This window comes from Diplotaxodon limnothrissa, linkage group LG15 (assembly GCF_057381915.1).
Source record: "Diplotaxodon limnothrissa isolate DT_005_m linkage group LG15, D_limnothrissa_male_GT1.1, whole genome shotgun sequence".
Classification (NCBI taxonomy): domain Eukaryota; kingdom Metazoa; phylum Chordata; class Actinopteri; order Cichliformes; family Cichlidae; genus Diplotaxodon; species Diplotaxodon limnothrissa.
Window position 1 is genome coordinate 29,726,559 of NC_140610.1, and position 25,092 is coordinate 29,751,650.

Sequence of the window (25,092 nt, forward strand, 5' to 3'; positions counted from 1 at the left end):
CATGCTGCTGGGGTCACACCCTTTGGCGAAAAGTCACAGTTTTCACTGTAACCCAAGACCAACTCCTTAAGGCTTTCCTGGAGAAATTTGAGGCTGCAGATGTCACCCTTCACTATACTGTACCCCAAAGTGTAAAACATGACATTTCCTGTTCCCACTAGGTGGCGCTGTCCTTGATGTCAAATATGGCAGTTGAAATATGTTCAGGGGTGGAGCCTTATCATATGTGTGCTCTTTGGTCCAGATCGGAACATGTATGACAGAATGAGAGGCAATAAGATTTTCATGGCGAGTCATCGAAATTCGCCATGGCGCCACGGCCTCATAGTATTGTGAAAACTCAAAAGCTCCGCAATTTAACATGGCACAAGGGTGTAGTTGACACTGTCCAAATTTGAAGCTTATACGACCAAATCCCAAGGAGGAGTTCGTTAAAGTACAAGGCATGGAAACGGTAAAATCAGAGCCAAAATGTCACCTTCACGTCCAAATGGCGGACTTCCTGTTGGGTTTGCGTCAATGGGCCCACTGACTTTTTTGTTCGTCTTGGCATGATACACATGTGTGCCAAATTTCATACATGTAGCCCAAACGATGTGGTCGTAGGGCTGCATTTAACAAGGCATAGGTGGCGCTCTAGAGCCATTTCCCAGTGCTCATATGTAAAACCATTAAAAAACAAAATTTTTCACCAGACCTGGCATGTGTGCAAAATTTCATGAGTTTTTGAGCATGTTTAGGCCCTCAAAAAGGCCCTTGTTTTGCCTGAATAATAATAATAATAATAATAATAATAATAATAATAATAATAATAATAATAAGAAACGGAGCAGATACAATAGGGCCTTCGCACTCTCGGTGCTCGGGCCCTAATTAAAGCTGCAAGCAGCGTTATGAGGGCCCTCGCACCCTGGCGTGTCGAGCCACGCCCAACACCTAAAACCAGCACGTCCGATGTGATGTCACATTGATGGAATTCATGCATTTAACCACCAGCTAACATTTCATCTCATTGAACCATGAATATAGTCGTCCCACTAGGTGGCGCTCTAACTATTACCGACAAATGGCATAACAAACATTTCCGAGCTCGAGTCTCATCACACCTGCGACGTTTGGGAGAGATTGGATATTGTGTTTTTGAGTGACAGCAGATTACTGCTTTTTGGTGAGTGATTGAAACTCTAAGTGCCGCCATGACCACCCCGTTTCCCTGAACGTAAAAAGCTTCGCAATTTAACATCACAAAGGTCTTTAGATTCCACAAACTTCAGATCGGTCCAATCTGATGAAATCCCTTGGAGGAGTTCGTCAAAGTATGAAGCCTGAAAAGAGGGGAAAATGTCGCCAAAATTACACATTAATTTTAAAATGGCTGACTTCCTGTTGGATTTGGGATATTGCTCCAAGAGACTTTTTTGTACATCTTGATATCTCCTATAAGCCTACCAGGTTTCAGATTCATACATAAAACACAGAGCTGGGGCTGTGGTTTTGAAATTTTGTAGGGGGCGCTGTGGAGCCATTTTGGGATATTCAATGAAAATGATCACATGACAACAAAGCCTTCGTCACATTGGAGGTGTGTGCCAAATTTCAAGCCTCTATACACTTGCCAAGACCCTCAAAAGCCACTTCATCTTTCATGGTGAACAGCGTTGCCACCAGGGTGCGCCGTTCAGTTTAAAGTCACAATTTTTGCACTGAAGCATCGCGAGGGACTGATGGTGATATTCACCGCTTTTCAGGTGGCCACGATGAACCTGTGAAAATCAGTACAACAAAATGAAAGCCATGACATTTCCTGTTCCCACTAGGTGGCGCTGTCCGTATTTCCGACAATGGGCACATCAATCTGTTCAGGGCGGGTGTGACATCATGCCTGTAAAGTCTGGTACTAATCAGACTGGATTTCATTGAGTTATACTAATTTGTTTCTTCATGGCGTGACATCAAAGTTCGCCATGCTGCTGGGGTCACACCCTTTCGCGAAAAGTCACAGTTTTCACTGTAACCCAAGACCAACTCCTTAAGGCTTTCCTGGAGAAATTTGAGGCTGCAGATGTCACCCATCACAATACTGTACCCCAAAGTGTAAAACATGACATTTCCTGTTCCCACTAGGTGGCGCTGTCCTTGATGTCAAATATGGCAGTTGAAATATGTTCAGGGGTGGAGCCTTATCATATGTGTTCACTTTGGTCAAGGTCAGAAAATGTATGACAAAATGAGAGGCAATAAGATTTTCATGGCGAGTCATCGAAATTCGCCATGGCGCCACGGCCTCATAGTATTGTGAAAACTCAAAAGCTCCGCAATTTAACATGGCACAAGGGTGTAGTTGACACTGTCCAAATTTGAAGCTTATAGGACCAAATGCCAAGGAGGAGTTCGTTAAAGTTCGAGGCATCGAAACGGTAAAATCAGAGCCAAAATGTCACATTCAATCCAAAATGGCGGACTTCCTGTTGGGTTTGCGTCAATGGGCCCACTGACTTTTTTGTTCGTCTTGGCATGATACACATGTGTGCCAAATTTCATACATGTAGCTGAAACGATGTGGTCGTAGGGCTGCATTTAACAAGGCATAGGTGGCGCTGTAGAGCCATTTCCCAGTGCTCATATGTAAAACCATTAAAATACAAAATTTTTCACCAGACCTGGCATGTGTGCAAAATTTCATGAGTTTTTGAGCATGTTTAGGCCCTCAAAAAGGCCCTTGTTTTGCCTGAATAATAATAATAAGAAGAAACAGAGCAGATACAATAGGGCCTTCGCACAGTCAGTGCTCGGGCCCTAATAATAAACAGAGCAATTACAATAGGGCCTTCGCACTGTCAGTGCTCGGGCCCTAATAATAATAATAATAATAAACAGAGCAATTACAATAGGGCCTTCGCACTGTCAGTGCTCGGGCCCTAATAATAAACAGAGCAATTACAATAGGGCCTTCGCACTGTCAGTGCTCGGGCCCTAATAATAAACAGAGCAATTACAATAGGGCCTTCGCACTGTCAGTGCTCGGGCCCTAATAAGAAACGGAGCAGATACAATAGGGCCTTCGCACTCTCAGTGCTCGGGCCCTAATAATAATAAGAAGAAACGGAGCAGATACAATAGGGCCTTCGCACTGTCAGTGCTCGGGCCCTAATAAGAAACGGAGCAGATACAATAGGGCCTTCGCACTCTCAGTGCTCGGGCCCTAATAATAAGAAACGGAGCAGATACAATAGGGCCTTCACACTCTCGGTGCTCGGGCCCTAATAATAATAAGAAACGGAGCAGATACAATAGGGCCTTCGCACTCTCTGTGCTCGGGCCCTAATAATAATAATAAGAAACAGAGCAGATACAATAGGGCCTTCGCACTCTCGGTGCTCGGGCCCTAATAATAATAAGAAACGGAGCAGATACAATAGGGCCTTCGCACTCTCGGTGCTCGGGCCCTAATAATAATAAGAAACGGAGCAGATACAATAGGGCCTTCGCACTCTCAGTGCTCGGGCCCTAATAAGAAACGGAGCAGATACAATAGGGCCTTCGCACTCTCGGTGCTCGGGCCCTAATAATAATAATAAACAGAGCAATTACAATAGGGCCTTCGCACTATCAGTGCTCGGGCCCTAATAATAAACAGAGCAATTACAATAGGGCCTTCGCACTGTCAGTGCTCGGGCCCTAATAATAATAAGAAGAAGAAGAAACGGAGCAGATACAATAGGGCCTTCGCACTCTCGGTGCGCGGGCCCTAAAAACGGAGCAGATACAAAAGGGCCTTCGCACTCTCAGTGCTCGGGCCCTGATAGCTCGTGGTGTCTACAAATGGTATAGATTCTAGAAGTGTGATGGTTTGCCCATTTTTGCCGATCCCAGCAAGTTCTGCCCACAATCAGATTTCTCATAAAACCTCATAATTCCATTCTGGGATCCCATATCAGCTCAAACCGGATGGAAGGCATACTAGACAAAAATTTGATACTTATTGGCAAAACTACATTTTTTCAGTGAGGATCTGCTTGTTTACTGATGGAGGGGTCGAAGCTGAACTGATCAAGTGAAGTTTTTGACCATGCAAGATGACAGCAGACAGGTTCAGTAGGCAAAATACAACCCGAGATTTGTTTTGGTGAGACTGTTGTGGTCTGTGGGTGGTTTTCCTTTTTGTGATTACACACTGTCACATTACAAAGCGCCGGCAGGTCATGTGGGACCATCTGTCCTTCTAGTTTAGTTGAATATGAGGTGCAAGTGGATACTTCTGGAGGATGCACCAGCAAATGCACCGAGAAGTGCCACTAACCAAGGGAAGCTGGGAACTGCAAAGGCGTTCCTAGACCACCAAGAACCGCAAAAGCACCAAATGAATTGAACCATCCTTGGGACTTAATTGGAATAGATCTGTTTGTGGTCATGTCTCACCTTTGGTAATAAAGGAGCCATTCCTACTCAGGGCGGAGTCTTTGCTGGAGGTAGAGTCGCAGCGAAGCAGGGGCTCCGATTCATCAGGGAAGAAGCCTTTGGTGCGGTCCACTGGTGACTGCTCCAAACCCATGCCACTGACCCGGCCCATGCTACTGTTGCTGGCAATGCTAATAGGAGACTCTGTGGGCTTCTGGATTGGACTGTGTCTATTGCTTACATTCCCTGAGGTCATCAGCTGGTTGATGTCAAACTGCAAATATGAAGGAGGAGTGGAAAGTGAGGAAAAGAAGAGGAAGATGATGAGAAGGGGAATTGACAAGAGGAAAAAAACATTTTAGGAGATTGGTGGAAATGGCTCTTAATGACAATATGATTGATGATATATGGCACAAAGGTCCAGAAGATAATGACCTTTAGTTGAATCGCTGAAAGTGCAGAGACATATTATATTTATGTAAAGTAGATGTTAAGTTTGACATGCAGGCTTTTACAAAGAAACTTTGAATGCACTTGCCGGAGAAACTCACGGTAAGATGCAATGTGATAACACCAAAAAGTTCCTGGCTACGACTGACTCCCATTAACAAGATCTGAACATTTGGGTAATACTAGTGAGCTCTCTCTCTCTCTCTCTCTCTCTCTCTCTCTCTCTCTCTCTCTCTCTCTCTCTCCCCTCCCCCCCCCATGACACATGATGTTAACGAAACAAATGAAGCATCAAGGTAAAAGGAATATATACTGGCCTGAAGTTTCTCACTAAATTTTCTGAAAAATTAAAACACAACTGCATAGGTCCCTGGCCAGCCAATCACCCGTGAGTCCTGGAACGCTTTGATTTCGACAGAGGAAGGCAGGGCCACATGAGGCCGGGGGCCGTAACATCCCTCCCCTTAAATTACCAACTATGTTGGGCAAAAGCAGATATTAGGAACTGTAACAAAAACAAAGAACAAACACCACAAAACATGTTTACAACCAAAACAGACCATCAGCCAAAACATTTTCAGACCCCTTTTTGTGGTGAATACTTAAGTTGTATTCCTGCAGCAACAGAGCCCAGCGCATAAGGCGCTGCTTATGATTAAACATGCGAGCAAAGGACACAAGTGGGTTGTGGTCAGTGTACATAACAAGAGGTAACATGCTAGACCCCAGGTATACGTGAAAGTGCTGAAGAGCCAACAACAAAGTCAGGGTCTCCTTTTCAATGGTGGAGTAGTTTAACTGATTTTTATTAAACTTGCGGGAAAAGTAACAAACGGAGTGGTCCAAACCCTGCAAGTCTTCTTGCAACAGCACTGCCCCAGCCCCGACAGCCATGGCATCAACCTGAAGTTTGAATGGTCGCGTCAAATCAGGTGCAGCTCACACAGGAGTGTGGCAGAGGAGGGCTTTTGCACTTTCAAAAGCATCTTGACACTCACTTGACCATAGAAACTGAACCTTTAGACTGAGTAGGTCAGTCAGTGGCTTGACTACAGAGGAGAAATTTTTACAAAAGTTTCTGTAGTAGCCCACCATCCCTAGAAACCTACACAACTCACGGCTGGTGCTAGGTGTGGGGAACTCTTTAATCACTGCCACTTTTGGTAAATGGCCTGGTAAATGGTAAATGGCCTGTATTTATATAGCGCTTTACTAGTCCCTAAGGACCCCAAAGCGCTTTACATATCCAGTCATCCACCCATTCACACACACATTCACACACTGGTGATGGCAAGCTACATTGTAGCCACAGCCACCCTGGGGCGCACTGACAGAGGCGAGGCTGCCGGACAGTGGCGCCACCGGGCCCTCTGACCACCACCAGTAGGCAATGGGTGAAGTGTCTTGCCCAAGGACACAACGACCGAGACTGTCCAAGCCGGGGCTCGAACCGGCAACCTTCCGATAACAAGGCGACCTCCCAACTCTTGAGCCACGATCGCCCCACTTTTGCATCAATGGGCCGGACCTGTCCACGTCCCACCTCCCTGCCCAAGTACGTCACTGTAGCTTTGGTAAACTCACACTTAGCTAAGTTGAGAGTTAGAGTAGCTTGAGCCAAATGGTGAAATACCTGGCGTAGAGTTTCCAAATGATCTTTCCATGTTTCAGTATAAATTACTAGATCATCTAGGTAGGCACTGCAGTTGGACAGGCCACGGAGGACTTTATTTACCAGCCTCTGGAAGGTGGCAGGAGCGTTACACATGCCGAATGCCATAGGTACATACAGTGGGGCAAAAAAGTATTTAGTCAGCCACCGATTGTGCAAATTCCCTCACCTAAAATGATGACAGAGGTCAGTAATTTGCACCAGAGGTACACTTCAACTGTGAGAGACAGAATGTGAAAAAAAAATCCATGAATCCACATGGTAGGATTTGTAAAGAATTTATTCGTAAATCAGGGTGGAAAATAAGTATTTGGTCAATAACAAAAATACAACTCAATACTTTGTAACATAACCTTTGTTGGCAATAACAGAGGTCAAACGTTTACTATAGGTCTTTACCAGGTTTGCACACACAGTAGCTGGTATTTTGGCCCATTCCTCCATGCAGATCTTCTCGAGAGCAGTGATGTTTTGGGGCTGTCGCCGAGCAACACGGACTTTCAACTCCCGCCACAGATTTTCTATGGGGTTGAGGTCTGGAGACTGGCTAGGCCACTCCAGGACTTTCAAATGCTTCTTACGGAGCCACTCCTTTGTTGCCCGGGTGGTGTGTTTTGGATCATTGTCATGTTGGAAGACCCAGCCTGGTTTCATCTTCAAAGTTCTCACTGATGGAAGGAGGTTTTGGCTCAAAATCTCACAATACATGGCCCCATTCATTCTGTCCTTAACACGGATCAGTCGTCCTGTCCCCTTGGCAGAAAAACAGCCCCATAGCATGATGTTTCCACCCCCATGCTTCACAGTAGGTATGGTGTTCTTGGGATGCAAGAAGTATTCTTCTTCCTCCAAACACCACGAGTTGAGTTTATACCAAAAAGTTCTACTTTGGTTTCATCTGACCACATGACATTCTCCCAATCCTCTGCTGTATCATCCATGTGCTCTCTGGCAAACTTCAGACGGGCCTGGACATGCACTGGCTTCAGCAGCGGAACACGTCTGGCACTGCGGGATTTGATTCCCTGCCGTTGTAGTATGTTACTGATGGTGACCTTTGTTACTTTGGTCCCAGCTCTCTGCAGGTCATTCACCAGGTCCCCCCGTGTGGTTCTGGGATCTTTGCTCACCGTTCTCATGATCATTTTGACCCCACGGGATGAGATCTTGCGTGGAGCCCCAGATCGAGGGAGATTATCAGTGGTGTTGTATGTCTTCCATTTTCTGATGATTGCTCCCACAGTTGATTTTTTTCACACCAAGCTGCTTGCCTATTGTAGATTCACTCTTCCCAGTCTGGTGCAGGTCTACAATACTTTTCCTGGTGTCCTTCGAAAGCTCTTTGGTCTTGGCCATGGCGGAGTTTGGAGTCTGACTGTTTGAGGCTGTGGACAGGTGTCTTTTATACAGATGATGAGTTCAAACAGGTGCCATTCATACAGGTAACGAGTGGGGGACAGAAAAGCTTCTTACAGAAGATGTTAGAGGTCTGTGAGAGCCAGAGATTTTCCTTGTTTGAGGTGACCAAATACTTATTTTCCACCCTAATTTACGAATAAATTCTTTACAAATCCTACCATGTGGATTCATGGATTTTTTTTTTCCACATTCTGTCTCTCACAGTTGAAGTGTACCTCTGGTGCAAATTACTGACCTCTGTCATCATTTTAAGTGGGGGAACTTGCACAATCGGTGGCTGACTAAATACTTTTTTGCCCCACTGTAGGTACATAGGTACTGTAGAAAATCATCAGGTGTTACAAAGGCAGAGATGTTAGAGGCATGCTCAGTTAAAGGGACCTGCCAGTAACCTTTAAGAAGATCTAATTTAGTGCCATACTGAGCAGTCCCAATACTGTCCACACAATCCTCAATTCTTTGGAGAGGATGTGAGTCAGTCACAGAATTCACCTTCCATAAGTCTGTAATGAAATGGGGCGAGCCATCTGGCTTAGACTCCACTATACAAGGTGAGCTCCAGGGGCTTTGACTGCAACATGGCTTCGCTAAGCCATGTTGCAGCAGATAGTCAGCGTCCTGTTTCATGAGCTTATGGGGGCTGGCTCGACAAGGATGCTGCTTAATAGGTTTAGCTCCCTGGACATCGATATCATGCTCTAGCACTGTAGTGTGAGTTGGCACACTACACAATAAACAGGTGTATTCACTAATCAAGACAGTTATGTCATCTTGCTGCTCAGAAGACAGATGTTCGAGCAAGCTCGGTAATGCTTTCAGCATTTCTGAGTTAGACAGACGGGGTCTAGAACAGGTGGGATAACTTAGTTTTAAACCATCAACCTCGTCCACCCCTCCTTCCTCTAGGTGGCTTGAGGCTACAACAAGCACAGGCGATAGCCGGCCCTGGTGTCGATCGAGGATGGTATAATTTCAACATGCTTATGTGGCAGACGCGTGTTTTGCACCTGTGGTCGGGAGTGCAAATTACATAATCAGTCTCCCCTCTCTTTTCACAGACTTCAAAGGGGCTGCTATACCTAGCAGACAAGGCTGAGCCCAGAACAGGCAACAGCACAAGAACCTGGTCACCCACCTGAAAGGTTCTTTTAACAGAAGCCTTATCGTAATGGCGTTTCATTTTCCCCTGTGAAACAGCAAGGTGCTGTTTAGCCAGAGCATTGGCTTGGTTCAAACGCTCACGGAAGTGTTTTACATACCTCCTTACATTTACCTTGGAAACCCTGTGTGGGCTCAAAAATAACTCTTTCAGAGCTTTGAGGGATCCGCGTGGCCTATGGCCAAATACCAGCTCAGAAGGACTAAAACCAAGTGACTCCTAAATAGCGTCACGGGCAGCAAATAACACAAATGGAACTCCCTCATCTCAGCTCTTTTCAGACCGTAAGCAGTATTTGCGCAGCATCGCCTTTAAGGTCTGATGCCACCGCTCTAATGCACCTTGCGATTCAGGATGATAAGCAGAGGACACAACATGTTTGACACCTAGAGTGCTAGCCACTTGTTTGAATAACTTAGATTGAAAGTTTGAGCCCTGGTCAGTCTGTATGACCTTTGGCAGGCCAAACACTGAAAAGAATGTTGTCAACGCCTTAACAACTGATTTCGCTGTAACCTTATGTAACGGGACAGCCTCTGGGAAACAGGTAGCTACACACATGATCGTGAGAAGGTATTGCTTTCCTGATTTTGTTCTAGGTAGTGGACCCACACAATCGACTATGACATGGTCAAATGGCTGATCCACTACAGGAATGGGACACAACGGAGCTGGGGGTATTACTTGATTAGGTTTACATGCAATCTGACACATATGACAACTGCGGCAAAATTTAGAAACATCACGCTTCATACCAGGCCAAAAGAAATGCTTTAATAGTAGCTGGTATGTTTTTGTGATGCCCAAGTGTCCTGACCACTGGCATTCATGGGCAAGAGCCTGGATTTTCTGCCGGTACACAGCGAGCACGACAACCTGCTTAACATTACTCCATTCTGCACCTTCTGCACCTGGTGGAGACCACTGACGCATTAGAACATCATGTTCTACAAAATAGGCTTGTTGCTCTTTATTGACTTGCTCAGCACTTACCGTATGTTTGAAACAGCTCTGCAGCGTTTTATCAGCTAATTGAGCTGCTGACAGCTGGTCTTTGGTCAAGGGCAGCGAAGAGATCTTTGGAAATGGATCGGGCTCCTCAGGTTTCACTGAGTCTGGCGGTGACAGAAGATTGTTTCTTTTAGTTTGTACATCATTCTCCTCGGAAAATGAGGACATCAACACCGAATCAGAGAGAGCAACATCAGTATCTTTACGAGCTTGTGCTCGAGTAATTGCACAGGCTGGATACAGCCCAGGGTGCATGGAAACATCAGAGGTTTTCTGATTTAGGGGGTTGTCTAAAACCTCAAGACGAGGGAGCATTAACCCTCCTGCAATATCATTGCCCAACAACATGGCCACACCCTCTATTGGCAAGGATGGGCAAACAGCAACAGGGAAAAATCCTGTAACAAGTTTTGATTTTATAAAAACTCTGTGAACTGGTCTTGGGAGCGTAACCCATCTCTATCCCCAGTAGAACAGAATTAAAACCACATTCACTTTCAGCAGAAAAAGGTAAAACACAATCCTCTAACAAAACTAACTCTCGCAGAGCATCATGGTCACTCACTTTTGAAGCAACGCACCATTTATCAAAGAGAATACCCTTTTCTCTAGCAAACTCTACATAAGTTTGGGTCAGCAATTTCTTCTGCTGGCGAAACCTCTGGCTTCGGGGACTAACTCATATGCCTGCGAAACAGCTGTTTTAACTCACGCATAGTCTAAACTGTCCTTTAAAGAAAGCGAAGCCACCACCTCTTGGGCTTTTCCAGACAGTTTGCACTGTAACAAAAGAGGCCAAATATCACTAGGCCACTGCAACGCACCAGCGATATGCTCAAATGCTGCAATGTGTCAACCTCAGTTTCTCTAAAAGTGGGCACTAAAGAAATGCACTTACTGATATCAAAAGCAGAAGCAGACGAGGAGGTGGAACCGGAATTGTCAGCAGAGGTAGACGAGGCTTGTGGCTGAGACTCCAGCTCAATCTTTGTCTGCCTCTATCTCCAGCCTTCGTATTTCAAGCTCTAGCTGAGCCTGCCTGTTCTGGGCCTTCTCCTCAGCCTCCAATTGGAGACGTGCCAGCCGCACTTTCAGCCAAGCTCCTTCTCTGCCTTCTGAACTCCCAGAGGAGAGTGGATCATAGCGAGGAAGTGTGCGTGGCGTTTTCCCCCGCTCATTCCCCTCGCCATCCCCACAAGAACCATTCTTGTGTGTGTGAATGGGTGGATGACTGGATATGTAAAGCGCTTTGGGGTCCTTAAGGACTAGTAAAGCGCTATATAAATACAGGCCATTTACCATTCTTGTGGCCCTCCTCAACTATGGTAGCTTGGTGTGGCACACCAGGGACCACAGGCACGCATGTGCTTTACCTCCATGCGTGAGATCAGTATGTGCAGCAGCTTAAGCTGTACAATATTTCAGGAAATAGTTTATTTCACCTTTTGACATTGTTAGTTCCACACGAGGTAGATGTTTACTACTGCAGACTAAACTTACATTTCTGTCACCTACAAGACACTTGCCTTTAATGTTACTATTACTCTCACAACCATACATAACCATAAAGTGGTGTACAATTCTGAATTTGTCAACCCTTTTTGCCAAAAATAGAAGAGGGCACTTCTCACGAGTAGCACGTGGGGAAGAAGTGTAAGCTGAGGGATGACTTAACAGATGTGCCACTCGTTGAGAGAAAGGTTTGGTTTGTTGATGATTTGAGTTTTACGACAGCAGAGGGACAGACTAAAACAGGTTTTACTGTAGCAGACAGTGAGAGAGAGTTATCTATGCAGGACAACTAACATGTTTCATATTTGCTTAAGCAGCAGAGATTCTAGCTTTAACGGAAGCGTGTGAAGCTGCAGAGAGACAATATACCCTGATAGGCAGTATGCATTTGCTACATTACATTTCTTTGTAGTGCAGTGAGTGAGACGAGGTGTGACAACCTCTACAGGGAAACCTGTAGCCAAGCCAAACTCTTGCAAAATCTGCTGGAGGCAGTGTTATTGTCCAGTAGACTTGCCGTTTGTAAATGTGCAGCACATATGTGAGGGAAAGATCCAGTTGCATTAGGGAAAGTTTTTGCAGCTTTAGGAGAACATGGTGTTAATATTTTAGCAGTACAACATTGGCAGACATGCAGGCCCACTCACCTACAGCAGGAAAACAGTTGTGATTTACAGAAGGAGCGAGCTTGCAGGTTGGTGTTTATTATCTGTGTGATAAACCAATACTGCCTTAGAATTTGTATAAGACTGCTGCTATTTTGAGCCATGGGCTATACCATGTCTCAACAGGAGGGAGATGAGCAGTAGTTTATACTCACTCTAGGATTATTAAATACTTTTTAAAAAATTGCAGGTAGAGAGAACTAATAGAACAGTAAAGTTAAGACTTAGGAAGACGGGCAGGACATGGTTAGACTGTATAGAATTCGTTAAGATGTACATGAGGATTACTCCAACAGAGAACGGTCTGACTCTTTGAGATTACATATGTTAGAGCATTTAGAGTTCTAGTCTTCTGTAGTGATGATAGAAAAGCAGAAGAGAGAGCATATTAGCAGATTAGATGCTTGAAATGTTTAAAAGTAAAGAAGTCATGAGAACAAATGATCTGCCAGATGATTCTGTTTCTCTGCAGGAGCAGAGTCTGAAGTCTGGAGATTGGATGTTGATAAGGCCATGGAGAGGAAGTGCTGATCCAGTCTGTGATGGAAAGGTCCCTATTAGGTGCTGCTGATGACGACTACAGCAGTGAAGATTGCTGGAAGAAACACTTGGATATATCAAGCACACTGCAAGAAGGTGACACACATCCAGGCCAGCTCGGAGTAAGTGGCAGGAAGACCGGGTACAAAGGGGCGGGGAAAGCCTCCACGGCCCTTCGTCTCAATCTGGTGATGAAACCAACTGAGCCACAGGTACTCATCAGAATGGCTGGGAATGTGCTGTGCATCTTCTTGAGCCTGTGGGCCCAGAGGGGGATGAGTGGTAAGACAGACCTGCTAGTCTGTCTCAAAGTATCTGACTTGCTGCAGGACATTGAACAGCTAAACGAACTGGAAACAGGCCAATTGCCTATGTGTATGAAGGACAATGGATTAGTCCAAGTTGGAGATTTACCATGGAACATGGTAACATCACCTATTCTTTTGTCTTCTGCAAGAAGGATGTAAACAGAGAAACCTTTTGTCTACATTTACATCATGAACACTTGAGGTTTTGAGCCAAGAAGATCAAAACAGCTTGATCCAATTTCCTTTACAAATCGTTTTCTGTGGTGACAACAGGACAGGAGAAGAGTTGTAAATGCAGATAATTCACCAGTTGACTCTAACCCCCACAGGATGCCTACAGTGAGAAGATTTGGGGGGGGGGGGGGGGGGGGGGGGTGATAGGAGTCAATAAAGAAGGGTGTTGACCAGGCTACAGCTTTGAAGTTAGCTGAGAGCCACATGGACAAACAATAAAGTCAACTGATGCGTTTGAATGCCTATGTCTGTATACAGTTGGATTGTAGTGACATATGATTTTTGAGAATGATGATTCTTCTTCTTTGACTTTTGACATTCAGTTGTTTACTTGCAGAAATACATAATGAATCGCACGACAGGAGTAGATGCACCACAAGGCTGGATAGCTTGGTTAATGTCTGGTCCTTGGTGGCATCTTCTTTTGAAAATATTAATTCCTGTTTTTGGACTGTTGATATTGATTTGCTTATGTATAGGATGCATTTTACCGTGTATAAGATCAATGCTAACTAAAATGATTCCAATACATTTGTTAATTATGTACTTTTATAACAACATGACATGACTGAAATTACTGACATGACAGAAGCGTGTGTATAAATGACGCCAGCGCTGAAAATGTCAAGCATGAGGTGCATGGCTTAGAATATACTACATAGGAATAATTTGAAGCATAAAAATAACATAACAGGAGGGAATGTTAGAGTGAATTGTTAAATGTTTGTCATTTTTATGTTTACCATTTGTACATTGTTTTAAGGAATTCTTTCTGTCCTTCCCTCCCCAGATTCTTAAGATTCTGGGAGGGGGGCGGTAGTGTTTTTTATCACAGGAACATCCTTGTGAAGGTCTGTTTGATGTTGGTAAACTTCCTCCCCTTTGTATGGCTTCACTGTGTTATCAACCACAAAACCAGGTACTTTTAGTACATTCATGCTACATGCTCGCACTACGTGCTTTGCTCGCCTTTTTACCGCTCTGTTGAGCCCGTCACACTCAGCAGGTCGAGCTCGAGCTAAGACAGCCGAGTCAGATGAAGACACCAACAATCACGTTACTCATTGACAGACAGAAATCAGGCTGTTTCTGCGGTTTTCGGCCGCGGGGCCGGCCCTGCTGCTGGGCTACTGACGATTAGCTGTGGCGTTCGTGGGTGCGTGTGGGAGACAGCGAGGAGGCCGCGCACGGAATCAAGGATCAGAGGATGGCCCTCTGCTCGGACGAGACTTTTCAGGAACTATTACAAAGAATCCACGACATGGAAATGAAAATCAGACGCCTTGAGGAGAACGCCAAAAGCGAAAGCAATAAAACTCTGCCTGTGGCTTACGGCAAGCAACAACCGGGCGGACCAATACCATCAACACAGAGTGGGACCCCTCCGAGTGGAGGACGTTTGTCGGGAGGGACTCCCCATTCATCAGACCTTCTTAGACGGGAGACTCCCAGGAAGAAGATAAAGGAACATCGAAAGACACTCCAACAAGAAACAACTTCGATTATTCCTCTAAAAAATAGATTTGCGCCTCTCAGCTCATTACCGTCCAGCCCGCAAAGACTGTCAGCTGCAGAGCGAGGTCACCGGAATGTAAATAAAGATAAAACAACCCGCACGAAATGGGCAAAGAGAACAGAGAACAGCAAGCGAGGGAGAGCACTTGCTATTATTCATGACGGATCAATCAAAGGAATTGAACAGCTATGCATCAATACTAGTGTCTTTAATTGTCCACAAATGACAGTAAAAGAAATTTCTGAGAGGATTCCATCAATTATTGAGAATAACCCAGAGCTAGAAAAAGTTGTTGTTCATGCTGGAGCTGCTGACATCCTTTTGAAAAAATCCGAAATTTTAAAGAAAGACTTTTTGGATTTACTTCAGAACTTTGACAACCACAAGGTGCAACTCCACGTATCTGGACCGATTCCAGCAACGCCCTACGGTGAAGAATATAGCAAGATGAAATCGTTCAGCAGGTTTGTTAAAACTGTCTGTGCTGAAAGGTCAATTCGATATCTAAATAATTTTAAGATTTTTTGTGGAAGGAAGCACCTGTTTACAAGAAATGAACGTAACATTAATAAGAAAGGTCAGAGGCTTTATCTTCTGAACTTGTCTCACGTGAACTCATTGCCCTGTTCTCAAATTGAGATAAAGACGTCAGTATCAGCTGAGACACACAGTGGACGCCAACCAGCTGTATCACACAGAGACCATGACGTACTTGCACCTTTCAGTGATAAGCCTGCCAGAGACGTATCAGCCAACCCAAAAACAACGGCACCTGACGACTCTCGAAAGAAACACAGAGTTTCAGCAACGCTGTGCAGAAACACATCAGTTGACATAGCTCAAACAGCTGAGTTACTATGCCAGCCCCCAACAACTTCACTTCCAGCAGAGATTACAGCAACTCCAGCCAAATATGCAGTTTCAACTCCGTGCAGAAACTCACCAGCTGATGCCTGTACACCTTCATCATCCTCATCCTCATCAGTGATCATATCACCATTTAAGTCGTTTCCCGAACCCCTTCAAACCCAAATAAACAGAGGGATTCATCTGACACCAAAAGTGGGACCACACCCACCTACTAATTATAAACAATGTGGCTCTCCACTCCACCTAACTGAGTCTGATATCTGATACCGACCGGATGCCGTTACCGGATTGCATCATTTCCACCAAAATGTGTCCGGTCACTCTCATTCATATATTAAAAGCAAAATACCAGTTATTATAGGCAACAGATCCTTACACATTAAAAGTACTTATAATCAAACAGTACAGAATCTGAATATAATACTGTGCAACAATAATCTCTCAATCACTAAAAGAAATATTAAAGCAGCTGCACTAAATATTAGATCTCTATCAGGGAAGTCTCTCCTAATTAATGATTACATCATTTCACATGATATACATGTTCTCTTTCTTTCAGAAACTTGGTTAGATGGAAATTCAGAACAAGCTGTATTAATAGAGACTTGCCCAACTGATTATCACTTCATTAGTGAGACCAGAAAAAAAAAAAAAAAAAGAGGTGGTGGTCTTGCTGTAATCTTTCACCAATCACTAAACTTTAAAAAGGTATCGCTAGGTGAGTTCAGCACCTTTGAATATTTAGCTACTGAAATAAATGAACCAAACAAAGTTTTATTTTTAAACATATATAGACCACCAAAATCTAATACAAACTTTTTTAATGATTTCAATGACCTTTGCTCTGCAATATGTCTAGACTATGACCAGATAGCAATTGTGGGAGATTTTAACATTCATACTGACAAGCTTCAAGATAGCGGAACAAAAGCATTAAATTATGTCCTCCATAACTTTGATCTAATCCAGCACTTTAGTGAGCCAACGCATAATCGAAGACACACTCTGGACCTACTTATTAGCGAAGATCTAAATATCTCTAACATTGCCGTTACTGATATTGCATTATCTGATCATTTCTGCATTTCATTTGATAGCAACATCTTAGCCAATATACCTAATCAGAGTAAGATCACTGTTAAAAACGCTTCTTTGGAGAAAACTCAGCTGAATATTTTAAACTGATGTACACTTCCACCTTGTTTAAATCACCAACATCCACCAACACACATTCAGTAAACAAACTGACAGATGATTTTCTATCCAAAATCTTAGACATGATGGATAAGATTGCACCATTCAAGGTTAAAACTGTCTCTAGTAAAAAGAAGTCTCTGTGGAGAAGTGATCCACTGGTATGTAATGAAAAAAGAGAGTGCTGGCATGCTGAGAGAAAATGGCAGAAAACTCGACTCCAGGTTCACTGCGAGATATATAAAGAGAGGCTGAATAAGTATCAGCTAGCTCTGAAGGATGCAAGGGAGTCATTTTTCTCTGAGATTATTCATAGAAACAACAACAATGCTAGGACATTATTTGCTACAGTCGAGAGATTAACCACTCCTCCAGTGGAAATAGCCCCTGAATTAAGCTCCACCAGGGCCTGTAATGAATTTGCCAGCTTCTTTATTGAAAAGATCTTGAAAATCAGAAGATCGATTGACACATTAGTTTCAACCCCAATACCGACGTTAAGCCCAATTACCACTTATGCAGAGAAAATGACTCACTTTCAAACAATAAATCAATCAAGCCTCGATAAAATTATTGAGAATCTAAGCTCTGCCACCTGCTGCTTGGATATATTACCGACAGGTTTTCTTAAAAAGGTCCTCCCAGCCATCAGGGAAGATCTGGTCCAAATAGTTAACGCATCCCTCAGTAGTAATATACCTATAGCTTACAGCATTTAATTTAGCTAGTTTAGGAAGATTTCACTTTTCTAATAGTTTCACAGGCTAATATTTTTTAAATAGACCACCACAAACAACATGTATCCCTTTAGAAATAAAGTGTGATACTTCTAAAAGTACATATTCACACTAGCGCTGTATATCAACCCCAATGTGGCTTTAATGCAACTAGTCTTATAGTTATCTACTAGTCTGCAACAGTTAGATTACACATAGATGATTTAACTACTTTAGGGGCATTTCACTTTTCTAAAAGTTTCACAGGCCAATAGTTTTAAATAGAGCACCGCAAACAACATGTATTCTTTTAGAAATAAACTGTGATACTTCTAAAAAACACATATTCACACCTAGTCACACTCTGTAACAGTTAGACAGAGGGGGTGCAGTTAGGCTCCCAACAGTCTGTAAAAAGGTATGAAGCAACAAAAGAGGCTCCCTTATCAAGAGCACCCCAGCCCAAAGGTGTTTCTTCACAAACAGTTAATTCCCACACTCTGTAACAGTTAGACAGAGGGGGTTGCAGTTAGGCTCCCAACAGTCTGCAAAAGAAGTCATGAAGCAAACAAAAGAGGCTCCCTTATCAAGAGTATCCCAGCACCCATCTCAACTGTAGTTCCATACATTCCACATTTTTTAATTACAAACAAACGGTTAATTCCATTATCTTATCTTATCATGTCAGAGGCCAACAGAAACCTTGTCCAACAGAGTCTCCAAAGGCTTTCCACCTTTCTTCCTTACAACGTACTCTTTTATCTCTACATCGCAGAGGTCAACTGAAAGTAGCCCCACCTATATAAAAACACCCCATCAGACACACAGTATTTTCCTCAGCACTTCACAACTGCCACAAGGTATATCGTTTTAACTTTTTATTTTTTCACCTGAATGTGCGTTGGAGCCGACTTTGCTACCCGCACAGAGCGTTTCTGACAGCCGGGCGCTGCTTATACAATAGAGAAAAGCAACAATACAGAGTGTTTCTCTGCTCCAAGAAATCTGAGGGCCTTTCACAAGGTAAGCATGTCTGTTATACCCAGGGCATAAATGTCTGTATGTCAGTGCTGATTATTCAAACCCTTTTTAAAATGTGACACATATGTTGTCCGAAAATATTTCCTCTAAATTTGCAAAGTTACTGATTTAAAAAATATATATTTTCGAACTTTTAGTTGCATGTCAAACATATTATAGACTCTTTAGCATATTTATATAGCTAAATTCACAATGGTATAACCGTGCTAAATAAAAGAGGCCCAAGCACCAATGCACTCTAATCCACTCCGCTAAACTGAATGTTGATAAGTACATGAAGCGTACCTCTACCTCTACAGCTGAAAACAGTTTGTATCCGTACTCTGAGGGTCTGCTGAATTGTTTTTAATACGGCACTTTTTGACGAACAGCAGATGATGAAATCCTCTTTATTGTAGAAACTGTCCCTAAGCTATTGTTGCTCATACTTACTGAGGTCGCTAGCTACTTCCTTACTATGTCAGTAAACTTTTTTGAAAAGGAAGCTGTTGTAGATTTAAAGAAACATCTTAATTGAAGCAAAGGCAAAAAAAACTGGAATGAATTTTATGTGACTTCATATTAAAGCCAACAACAAGTGAAAATCCAAAAACGGCTCCAATCCTTTGTATTAATGATCTCCCCCCTCTCTCTGTGTGTGTGTGTGTGTGTGTGTGTGTGTGTGTGTGTGTGTGTGTGTGTGTGTGTGTGTGTGTGTGTGTGTGTGTCCTCACAGAAGGAAGGTCACAGCAGGCGCTTTTCTCAAACGCATTACCAATCAGTTTTTTACAAGAAGTGTAGCTCATACAATGGTATAAATGTATTCTTTGCGATACTTTATAAATATGAAACTAAAGATTTTGAGTTCGTGCACATTGTGAAGCAAGAATCTAAATATTTGTGTCACAATGATTTCTATAAAAGTGTGTTGTTTATGGGGATAATGCAACAAATCTTTTGTGCGTCCTATTAATGATCAATGATAATTGAAGAGGAACCCAGGCTCAGGACATTTTCATGACAAGTGACAGCGCAGACAACTACTAATGAGAGAACATGTTTTATCATCATAAACACGGTGATATGAAGCATCGTTAAAGTGTCACTTCAGTAATGTTGACTCATGTTTTTAATAGAGATGGCACGATACCACTTTTTTATGTCCGATACGATACCGATATCATAAATTTGGATATCTGCCGATACCGATATGAATCCGATATAGTCTTTTTTAATCAACAAAACTGTTTTTTTAAATATCTTGCTGCTAGTCTCAAGTTCATACTCAAGTTTAAAACAACAACTACACTAAAGCTATTCTGTTATACCTGTATGGAAAAATTTTTTTTCATAGTTCAGCAATACTGATCAATCTAATAAATTTAAACCTACACCATCCTCCCTATTCTGGTATTTTAAAGAGTACTTAGCGTAAATATTAAGCAACCTAACTAATAGGGTTCCAACTCCCAGCAACAAAAATAAATAAATAAAAAATAGGGAACCACCCCTCACGCTCCACCTCATGATGCTTAATCGATGTAATCAACCTTAATTTGATGCAGTGTGAAAAAAAATGCACAGAAATAAATTATTTTTCAAGAAATATTAAATAGATTCAACATCTTTCTTCAACAAAATTGCAGACTGCACAGATGGTACCTTCCCAAAGGAAAAAGTACTATAGCTTACTAGGGTATATATATTAGACTTAATAGTCACTATATACAGTAATTGACTTCTATTCATTTTAGATCAAATTAAAACTTTGGGTGTCAGATAATTATTTATTAAAAGCTAGACATTTTAAATGAGAATAAGAAAGAAAAGTATGTCTTTGTGCCCCCTTTTCCCTGTTAATGCCCTATCGGCCCCCCTGGCTAAACTTTGCTAGATCCGCCCCTGCACAGTGACCAGCGTCAGCTACGTAGAAAAAGATCCTGGTGTAGAAAGTAATATTAAATAAATTCTAACAACAGCTTATCAAGCTTAAACGTGCTGCTGTTGTTCAGCCGCTGGGTTCCTCTTTCTGGTGCAAAGTGGGCCAAAAACAAACAAAAGAGACGGACTCGCAACAGAAAAGCCGATCAACTGATCATTAAGCAGTTTCATGATTGAAGTAGCAGCAAGAAGAGGCAGTCGCTTGTTAAGCTTAACGTAGGAATGCTTTACATTCAGAGATGGACTTACACACTTGCTTTACTTCTCTCGGGGATAACTTTGTCGGAGATGAAATGCCGGGTTGCTAGCGAAGCTCCACATGCTATCCAGACCACCAACAGGTCCTGCATGCCACAGCCACTCTATCACGTGATGCATACTGCTCCGACGTGCTAACGTTCTGAGGTGAGTTACGGCGTGTTGCAAGTTTTGTGAGGTGCTTTCGTGATATTTAATGGATCGGATTACATTTTTTATTTTTCTCCGATATCCGATCCAGTAATTTAGGTCAGTATCGGACCGATACCGATACGTAATATCGGATCGGTCCATCTCTAGTTTTTAATAATGACTTTAAAACACTAAACTCTAATTTCTGTGGTTTATTTTAAGTTTACAGAATATAACATGTGGTAAGACGACGAGTTTTACTTCTCACTGTCCGTGTTATGTGTATCTATTTATCATGTATGCTACTTTGCTCTGTGGACTGTAAAATGTTTCATTGTGTTCATGAAATAAACCAGACTTTCACTGTCTGCATCTTTTACTGTTTTTCTGCTTTTGTTCACTCCAAGTTTGACAAAACCTACAGATATCCAGAGTTAACTCACTAACAATGTGGAGCAGTCACAGTGTATTTAGCTGCTTTTTCCCTGAACACAACCAACCAACGCCTGTAGTCCTCACTTGGTCATTTGAACGCTGAAGGAGATTTCTTCCATAGACACCTTATACTAGTGTTTCCTGCACTACTATGTTCTATATAAATCCAGATTCCTTTTATAGTTTGCAGTGAAATTTGTTAAACCATTGCTTAATGGGACAGAAGTACAATTCACTCTTTACTAACACATTTGTAGATAAGTTTATTGCTGAACAACACAGCTAGCAGTCTCACTGTCACGGCTGGCGGAGTGAGCCGTGTGGAGTGGAGGAAAAGGAGGACCCAAAATGCAGCAAACTGATGATACGAGTGAAGTTTATTTACATGGTGGCAGTGGCAAAAGCAGGCAATGAAGCATGAGTAATGACAAACCTAAACTGGGAGAAACTAAAGAGCAAACCTGAAGTCTACAAAACGGAGAGCGGAGCAGAGAGACGCAGACTAAGGAACAGGATACCAAGAAACACAGACGAGCCGACAACGAACACAGACCGACACCCACTATATATACACACACACACACACACACACACACACACACACACACACGGTAATCGGGTAATCGCACACAGGAGGGAAGAACAGCTGATCTGAATACACATGATGACTGGAGGACACAAGCTGAACACAATGACAACAGACACAGACTTTCAGAACAAAACAGGAAATCTAGAACCCGAACCGGACACAAGGGGGGAAGACACAGAATAACTAGAACAGAGGGAAATAATCACAAAACACAAAACGCTGGGTCAACGACCCAGGACCATGACACTCACACACTCTTTAGGTTTTTCAAGTTATGTGTGTAAGGGTTTAGTCTATCAAACCTTACCCTTTTTTCCCCAGTATCACAACAGTATGACTCCCAAAGTACGGCTCAGTAAACAACCAATGATTCTAAAGCCAGAACAGAAAGATACAGTTGGAAGATGAATGATTGCGTTTTTATGATGTAAAACGACCCCCTCTTCTTCTTCTCTGTGTTGGTGTTGTTGTTGTTCGTGTGTGTGTGTGTGTGTGTGTGCGTGCGTGCGTGCGTGCGTGCGTGCGTGCGCCTTAGAAGTCAAATAATACATTAGCCATACTTAAAAAAAACATCTGAATTTCATTTAGAACTGAGATTCTAAGTTGTAAGCAGAAATCTTATGCACAGCCAGAAACATGTTTCCCCACTTTCACAATGCTGAGGTGTCAAATCCACAACCCCCAACAAATGGTTTGTTACACGCGGGTGTGAAGGGCAAGCTTTACTTACACAGCCTCACACACAGTTGATTTTTAAAGTTTTTGGGTACAGGGGTTTAGCCACAGATGCAACATCCACTTTTGATAAAGATCACTCCACCTGTTTATTTCTTAAGAAATTAAGCATCTTTATTAAGCTCTTATTTATAAATGTCTACACAATAATAGACACCATGTGCTCTGTGACATTTTAGTCTTCTACTTCCATCGGTTTGCATTTTAAACTCCCAGCCTTTCAGTTTGTTATGAACGACTTATATTTCTAACATTTTGTGATATAAAAGTGAACCATGCGACTTTTTTTATTTTCTGTTTGATGGAATGACTTAAGACACGAGTTATTTAAACAATTCTAAATGACAGTGTGATGGCCATAGTACTTTATGTGGGCCAAAAGTGTTAAGGATAATGTTTATCAATGTAAAATTGCAAAGAACTTGTGGATAGAATATAACATTTTGTAAACGGTTACCTCAGAAGCTGTACTGGTAGATCTATGTATGTAAGGTAAAACTATCCACAGTACTACCACTTAAGTAACTAAACACATAAAGTCACCCTTACCAATAATCCGCTGCTCCTTGAAAAAGTAGCACAAACAGACAACAGACTGAGCAATGATAAGTAGAGCTACCCGAGGCCGATACTCAAGCAGAAGAAAATTAAAAGTTGTTGTTTTTGTGGCTCGAAAAATTAAAGAAAGTATGTTTAATAATTCAACAAGACCCGCACCTTCAACACATGTACATTCAAATTTTGGAACAGGCTCAACATTGCTGCTGTTCAATAGTTTTTATCTATTCGAAAAAGTCATTTTACGGCTTTAATGTTTCCAGCTGATAAGGAGAATGAGTGCATTTCAAATGAGCGTCCAAAGGCTTTAAACATCTGCTTTGTCTGTAACGACAGTATCAAACTACAGAGCATTGTTTTTACTAAAATTCAACATTTCCAGATGAAAATTTGGCTGCTTTTTGTTTTTTTCACTGTAACACCCACCTCAATGCCATTTTTAGGATATTCTTGGTGATCCCACCTTTTTCATATTCATGCTTTTGGCACTGAGGGTATCTGATACGCATGTTGTCACTGTGTTTTTGTACTACCAGCTGTGAGGGCTCTGCTTTTGCTTTGAGCAGTCTGTTTTTTGATCGGGGGCGATCGTGGCTCAAGAGTTGGGAGTTCGCCTTGTAATCGGAAGGTTGCCGGTTCGAGCCCCGGCTCAGACAGTCTCGGTCGTTGTGTCCTTGGGCAAGACACTTCACCCGTTGCCTACTGGTGGTGGTCAGAGGGCCCGGTGGCGCCAGTGTCCGGCAGCCTCGCCTCTGTCAGTGCGCCCCAGGGTGGCTGTGGCTACAATGTAGCTTGCCATCACCAGTGTGTGAATGTGTGTGTGAATGGGTGGATGACTGGATATGTAAAGCGCTTTGGGGTCCTTAGGGACTAGAAAAGCGCTATATAAATACAGGCCATTTACCATTTTTATTTTGTCTCGTGACTGTGTGTTTGTTTGTTTTTCAAACGAGATCCTCGTCAGTTTGATTTTGTTACCACAAACTTTGTGTGAAGTTCACAACAGAGGTAAAGAGATTTAAACACCCCAGTTTAAGGAGGCAGGCAGGGGTTGGACCACCTGCACAGGACAGGTGAAGCAGAGAGTGTCCGGGGAGATGTGCAACAGAAGCAGAGGGAACATTTTACTAGATGATAAATGGCAGATTTAGGTGATTAAGGATTTGTTGACAAGATTAAAAGACATGTCCATCAGAGTTCAACAAGATTACAGTTTGATTAAATAAAAAGTTTTTAAACTACACAAGGGTCATTTTCTCCTCTGATAGTAAGCATATTAAACATGTCAAGAAAGAAAGAGTATAATGAAAAATAGTAAATGTGTGTCTAATTAAACTCTTCCTGTGAACCTTATATCATCCTTTAATATGTTTGGTGTTACGAACTTGAAGAAGCACAGAAAAGATCATCACACATTAATCTAATCAGTTTTCAGCCTTCATTCATATTGAAAAGTTGAAATCTTCCCTGCTAAACCCAAGTGCAGCGTTTAACACCGTTGGCCATAACATTTTATTACAGCTATTATTAAATGGAGAGTCCTCTTCACACACTGAGGTTAATTATGAAGCTCCACAGGCTTCTGTATTGTGCCCTCGTCCGCAGAACTTTCCTCCTCCTCCGCAGGGTGGCGCAGGGCCTCATTCCTTCAAACCTTTTTTTTTTTTTTAGCTCAAAAACAGAGAGAAGTATGGCCTCTACAGCCCTGCGCCACCCTGCGGAGGAGGAGGAAAGTTCTGCGGACGAGGGCACAATCACAA

The 25,092-nt window shown here is 42.7% G+C and overlaps 1 protein-coding gene across 1 annotated transcript in view; it reads right to left on the bottom strand.

Annotated features, from left to right (window-relative positions):
- Positions 1-25,092, bottom strand: part of tnfrsf21 (tumor necrosis factor receptor superfamily, member 21) — a 127,780-nt gene that overhangs the window by 14,645 nt on the left and 88,043 nt on the right. The window contains exon 5 of the mRNA XM_085372812.1: positions 4,420-4,672. Within this exon, the coding sequence (XP_085228938.1) occupies positions 4,420-4,672 (253 nt within the window). The remainder of the gene's footprint in view (positions 1-4,419; positions 4,673-25,092) is intronic.